General features: G+C 39.2%; 1 protein-coding gene across 1 annotated transcript; it reads left to right on the forward strand.

Annotated features, from left to right (window-relative positions):
• Positions 1 to 243: 243 nt before the first annotated feature.
• Positions 244 to 4,194, forward strand: LOC118760905 (putative uncharacterized protein DDB_G0282133). Its single transcript, XM_036498518.1, has 2 exons — positions 244 to 1,808; positions 4,176 to 4,194. Exon 1 carries the CDS (start codon positions 599 to 601, stop codon positions 1,751 to 1,753), a length of 1,155 nt encoding a protein of 384 aa, XP_036354411.1. The 5' UTR covers positions 244 to 598; the 3' UTR covers positions 1,754 to 1,808; positions 4,176 to 4,194.
• Positions 4,195 to 7,054: the final 2,860 nt, after the last annotated feature.

Consider the following 7,054-nt stretch of genomic DNA (forward strand, 5'->3'; position numbering starts at 1 on the left):
TGAAAACAATGTAAATAAACAAGCATTAAATTCGACAAAATAGTGTGAATATTAAGGGGTTAACCAAAAAACAAGATTGCACGCTCGGTTCCCCACAAAATTTTAATTCACTTCTATCTGTATGCAACTCACCGTTTAATACATACACACATACGTTTTCTTCTTTATATTGAAACAAAATGTAAACATTCTGTTATTTTGCCACTTTAAAAATTTCTTTCTTTTACCCATTAGTTGACTATATTGCTATGTTTTTTTTTCTTCATATTTTTGCTTTCTTTTTCAGGCTAACGAATGGTTGTCCACCTGCCGCACCCGTCTGTCTGTGACGAACTTAGAGAAAATTAGTGAGGAATCCGTAAAAGATGAGAACAGTCGGTCAAATGTCCAACGCAACCCATCTTCGAAAAACAATAGCAATCAAACGAATTATCGACGTCAAACAAAACGTCCAGTTAGCGTTTCCGGTTATCCTGGACTAGAGCATTATGGGAGATCTGATGCTTTCCGATATGATTTAGGGTGTGTGTCGAACAGATTGGTAAAATGGACCAATCCTTTGGAGAATAACCACAACGAATTAGAGACCTTCTCCACCATGCGCAGAGCTAGTTTTCAATGTCATGCTGTACTTACGAAGCAAAAAGGAGAAATGTCACCTTTAACAGCCAGCAGGGATTATCCGAGTCCCATGCATGCTGTTTTGCGTCAGTATCACTCGAAAATTGATGAGGACGATAGAATACTCAACGCAGGTAGTGATAGCCAGAGAAATGTAAGCAGTACGAAGACAAAAAACCAGATTTGCAACTGTCTTGGGGTCTCTAAAGACGTCAAAATTAACAGGCGGGGTTCATTTACTGTAGGTATGAACTACAATAAGGATTTTCGAGTTTCTCAGTTCGATCCTTTACTTAGGCGAGCCAGCAGTTCTGATATCAAGAAAGTCAGCCGTAGAAGTTTAGATTTTTCGCAGTGTCAATTGAAGCAGAGGTCAGAAGAACCAAGAAAAATAGCGCAAAAAGCAAGTGATAACAACACACACAAATACACAGAATATCGACCGCAAAATGACGTTGATGGGAATCAGAGACACGTCGATAAGCAGTCTGGAATCCGTGGTCTAAATAAAAAACAGGACCACTTGTCCAATTCTAAAGAAAACTCTAATCCAACACAGAATTTTTCACGAAGTTCAAAAACTGAAGAACAGAAAAAAAATATCGTTCAACTGGAGAGCTCTGTTTGTCGAAACACAGTAAACCTTGAGAAAAATAGCATATCAGAATGTAATAGAAAGAGGGACACGAAGAGCGACGGCAATACAGAACACTATTCTGAGGAATTCAGAAAGGAAAATAATTTAAAGAACGAGAATAACAGAATACCTACAAAACACAATTCTCAAACGGAGAATGACAGTAATAGAAGCTTCCATATTGCTAAGGGAGATAATCTCAGTTTCACTTCCGATGAGGGTTACGGAGCATCATTGGCCAGCACGCCCAGAGAACGACGACAGTTGAGTATATATTCGGACACCAGTTGGATCTCAGCCGATACACATGACAACAGATCATGTGACTTCAATTGTGAGAACAAAAGCAACGATACGAATCTCATTGTAAATCCAAATAAAAGTTCGAGATATGTTTATAAAAGTGGAGTGAATGTGTCTGCAAATAACTGGAATTTAAAGGGCACAACGCCCTTTCAATCAAAGGTACTACCATTCAAACAGACTTCTTTGTGATTTGGTACTCAATCGTCAGTGCATATTGTTACCAATTTTGCACAAACACGCATACATATACGTATGTTTTTGTGTATATATATATTGACTGTATATACACACAAAAACACACACACACACTCTATGCATATATATATATATATACATACAGTCACACATACATATGCATATTCATACATATACACAGACTCACACACACACTCATGTATATATACATGCATTTTCTTTTGTCTTTCATTGTTTTGTATGGACCACGGGACTTTAATAAAAAGGGTTTATCAAAGTAAAATTTTTAAAAGAATCAAAACTGTGTCATTGTTGCATTTTATTTACTCTTAATCTTTTAACAGTAACATACACACTTAAAAATACAGTGAGAGAGAGAGAGAGAGAGGAGAGAGAGAGGAGAGAGAGAGAGAAGAGAGAGAGAGGGAGAGAGAGACCAGTGAAGGGGCCAGGCTAAGTGGGTAGGGTTTTGCAGCACCCGTCTACTGCAACATCTACACAGCACATCTACTGCAACATCTACTGAATATATCCTGCGACATGCACTGCACGTCCACTGCAAGATCTAATTCACAGCACATCTAGTGGTTATGGCTTATGGCTCACAGCGATTAGGTGAGTTCGATTCCTGGACTGGGCGGCGCGCTGTCTTGCACAAGCTGTTTCCTTTCATGTTGCTTTCAGTCTGCTTAGCTATTATAAATGGGTAGCAGCCTGGTGCCGGCATAGTCTTCAACACTCCAGCTATAGTCACATGCTCGATGTTCCGTCGGAACAAAACTGGAAAGGTTGGGATTGTATTCATATATCCGCTCCCCAGAACAAAAACACCGAAAACAATAAGCGAAAGCGCGGTATATGCAACACAACCACCACCCGCCAACTACCGATATGTGTGTGTACTGATACACATCATATATAAATCTACAAAACGAAATGCGAACGTTTTGTAAAAGTTATGTGATGTGTGTCAGTATGTATGTGCGCACGCCCACCATTTTTTTAACAACCAAATTCTGATATAATTGAAACCTATACATTCTGAAAGGGAGGCGCAATGGCCCAGTGGTTAGGGCAACGGACGTAGGATCGCGGTTTCGATTCCCAGACCGGGCGTTGTGAGTGTTTATTGAGCGATAACACCTAAAAAGCTCCACGAGGCTCCGGCAGGGTATGATGGTGATCCCTGCTGTACTCTTTTGCTACTCTTTCTCTCACTCTTTCTTCTGTTGGCCTGCTCGCTTAGCCAGCGGGGTGGCGTCATTCGAAGGCTAAAACAATGCGAACGCTTTGTGACCAGCGATGTGTAACAACGTCTGATGGTCTGGTCGGTCACGTGATCACGTGGTCACATTCTGAAAGGTATCTATCGAAAATTTCATTACAAAATATTCATTATGAAATTTATGAAGAAGCAAAGTCGGCTGGTGTGAATGATCCGGAACTATTCTCTGCCCGCCTCCCTTTCTTTTTATCTATTCCGTTATCATCGAGATCTACGCCATCTGGAAAGTATTTGCAGATTTATTTTTTAAAAAATCCATTTTTCTAAAAGTTATAAGGAAGCAAATTTCTTGGGCGGGGGGTGGGGTGGGTGCACATGAGTAGGTATGCCGTACATGCATACTATTTGGTCCTTTATGCTTACAAGGGAAGGCCATGGTTTTGGATATATATCAATAGTGGACTACATGCGAACGATGCAACATATCGTTAAAATGTGACTATTAAACAATATGGCTACGTACTTCATTATTTGTTCCATTTTAACCATTTATAATATTTTCAGTGGTGGAGAAATACACAGTCATGCCTTTTCTAAGAATATTATCAATGTTAATAAGTTGAAATATTTCCAATCGGACAATGGAAATGAAATCCAGTTTTTTTTTTGCTCACCATAAAAACTCAACTGTCTTAACAGTTATGTTCTAAGGGAAATAACCATATTTTATATTTAAAGAGTTGTTTCCCTTTAATTGTTATGGCTGTCGTGCTATAAAAATTATATTGAGAGACGTGTATTGTTGATGTGTTGTTGAATGATGCGGATGATGACATTTTAGGTGATGCAGAAGCGGCGCTTCTTAATAAAGTGACAATTGTGGATTACTGGATATATATCGTAATATAAGATTACTTTAAGTTTTGGAGCCGATGTGAAGTTTGGGATGATGACATCCGTTTGAAAAGTGGTTTACGGGGGAAAAGGAGATGAGAATGAAGAGAACACACACTCACAATGTGTGAGAGTGTGTTTGTAGATAGAGAGAGATGGAGAGAGGGTGAGAGAGAGCAGGATGGATGTACATAAAATTGGAGAGGGTAAACGAGATGGACATAAAGAACGTTTGAGTGATAGATACGGGTAGACGAGCTGTGATTCACATTTGTATGTGTACGTATTATATAACACACACACACACACACACACACAAACACAAACCCAAACACACACACACACACACACAAACACAAACCCAAACACACACACACACACACACAGTGTAATATGATTTTACAGAAAAGCGTGTGCTAAGTTTCTGTTTATATTTAATCAACTATGATTGAGACTATAAATGAAGAGACGGTTTCTTTAGTCTTTTCGAGTCATAAATGTTTAATTTACCAACCACATGGTTCCGGGTTCAGTCCCACTGCGTGGCACCTTGGGCAAGTGTCTTCTGCTATAGCCCCGGGCCAACCAAAGCCTTGTGAGTGGATTTGGTAGACGGACACTGAAAGAAGCCCGTCGTATATATGTATATGTATATATGTGTATATATATATGTATGTGTTTGTGTGTCTGTGTTTATCCCCTAGCATTGCTTGACAACCGATGCTGGTGTGTTTATGTCCCCGTTACTTAGCGGTTCGGCAAAAGAGACCGATAGAATAAGTACTGGGCTTACAAAAGAATAAGTCCCGGGGTCGAGTTGCTCGATTAAAGGCGGTGCTCCAGCATGGCCGCAGTCAAATGACTGAAACAAGTAAAAGAGTAAAAGAGTAAAGAGTATAATACAGAAAAATATATCGTCTCTAATATTGGTTTCAAATTTTGGTACAGCACTTTCGGGGTAGGAGTAAGTCGATTACATCAATCCCAGTACATAACTGGTACTTATTTTATCAATCCCACAAAAGGATGAAAAGCAAAGTTGACCTGAACGGAAATTAAATTCTGAACGTAAAGACCGGTATATCGTCTTTAATATTCGATATTATCTTCTAAGACAAACTTTTAATGGACAGTTAATAACCCTGGAAATATTGACCTACGTGTAAGAAATTCCTCTTGCTCACTTTCTCACATGTCTATTGCCGTATAATTCACGATATAGAATGAAGAAAAACTCAAGGATGCTTTTAAACAATAGACTATTTTCTCTCAATAGTAATATGCTGAATTCAGCTTAATTGAAGCAGTTTCTATGTATGCTGTGCTGACAATTCAAAAAGAAGAGCTATACATGGCTACCTACCGAAGACTAGATATTTTAAGAACATTATGATATGTAAAAGCAGGAAACAATAAAGGTGTATGTCAGGGATTCCTAACGTGGAACATACACCTCACCGGTGGGGGCCGGGAAAATTGTGGTGGGGCGTGGAATCCAAATTTCTTTTTCTTTTTTTTTTTTTGTTGGACTAGGAATTGAGAAAATCTTTTAGTCACAACAAACATACTACACCTCTACGTTTTTCCAACCACCGGTAGGGCATACATTTTTCTGGAAAGTTACTGTGGGGCCTTGGGGAAAATATGTTGGGAAACACTGCTGCATGTTCCGTATTTCTTCGTTAGTCCAAACATTCAAATTTGACTCTAGTTTAATCTAAAAGAGATTGTCTCCCCTAAAATAATTAGCCACCAGGAGCGCAATACGTGTTTGATATCATCCTTGTCTCTTATTTTTTAGACGGTAAAGAAAAAAAGACTTCCATGAGAGATGTGATCAAGAATTGTCCAATATCATATGCTAAAAAGAAAAGAGCGATAGCTGTTGGAATTGGATATTCAGTAATTACTACTTACCATGCTGTAGGCATCTTCAAAGAAATTGATGGCTATTCTGACAGTCACGACAGACAATTCAAAGTGGTAAGTTAGATGCAGTCACCGCTTGACGACGAGGGAGAAGAAAATAACAGCCGTTAACCGAAGATGTTCAATAGGAACGCTACCTACAAATCGGTGTTGCTGCTTTGAAATTTCGATGGATATGATTTGGGTTTACGTGCCTTCTTGAGTGTAATAGACTCCGCCGGTTACGACGACGAGGGTCCCAGCTGATACGATCAACGGAACAGCTTGCTCGTGAAATTAACGTGCAAATGGCTGAGCATTCCACAGACACGTGTACCCTTAACGTAGTTCTCGGGGAAAATCAGCGTGACACAGAGAGTGACAAGGCTGACCCTTTGAAATACAGGTACAACTCATTTTTGCCAGCTGAGTGGACTGGAGCAACGTGAAATAAAGTGTCTTGCTCAGGGACACAACGCGTCGCCGGGAATCGAACTCACAACCTTACGATCATGAGCCGAATGCCCTAACCACTAAGCCACGCGCCCTCACATGAGTGTAATAAGACGTACAATTTTTATGTAGCATGGAAGTGGGTGGGATGACATACTCTCATCTTAGTTTTCTCAGAAAAATAAGATAGGTAAGACAGATCAAAAATCTTGTGGTCGGATGCGTCTAAGTTTAATTCGTTCGTCTTTGACATCGAGAGCATCTTCGACAGAGCATGCACTCCGTCTCTTAGAGAGAATTTCAATCGGAGTGCATAAATACGGCTGTTAACCATGGTAGTGGTAATGTTATGGTTTGGGGTTGCATACCTAGAAAAGGAGCCGGCCTGATACATCAGGTCAAAGGTATCCCGATCCGTATATCTTGAAGGAGATTAATGCTTCTATATGCCAAAAGTCATTTGAACAGTTCGTAGATTTTTCATCTTGAACAGCTCGAAGCTTACTGTACAAATTTTGTGGGATTTAAATTCAATAGAAAACCTATGGAAACAGGTTGGCGTGAGTATTTAAGTAAAGAAATCTTGGGGATTGAGTAAATTCTATGATTATATACAGTGGGGGGAAATAAATATTCGATGACCTTGTCCTAAGTACCCACGAAATTTTAAGTAATATGGAGCTGAGGAGTCAAACTGTTATTAAATACTGACAGTATAAATAACGGATTAACGGTATTAATGCAATATATTGAGATTATGAATATAGTAAAATGTTCGTACAAATACAGTATATTAATAGTATAAATATAGTTAT

The sequence above is a fragment of the Octopus sinensis genome, unplaced genomic scaffold (genome assembly GCF_006345805.1).
Source record: "Octopus sinensis unplaced genomic scaffold, ASM634580v1 Contig01593, whole genome shotgun sequence".
In the NCBI taxonomy this organism is placed as follows: domain Eukaryota; kingdom Metazoa; phylum Mollusca; class Cephalopoda; order Octopoda; family Octopodidae; genus Octopus; species Octopus sinensis.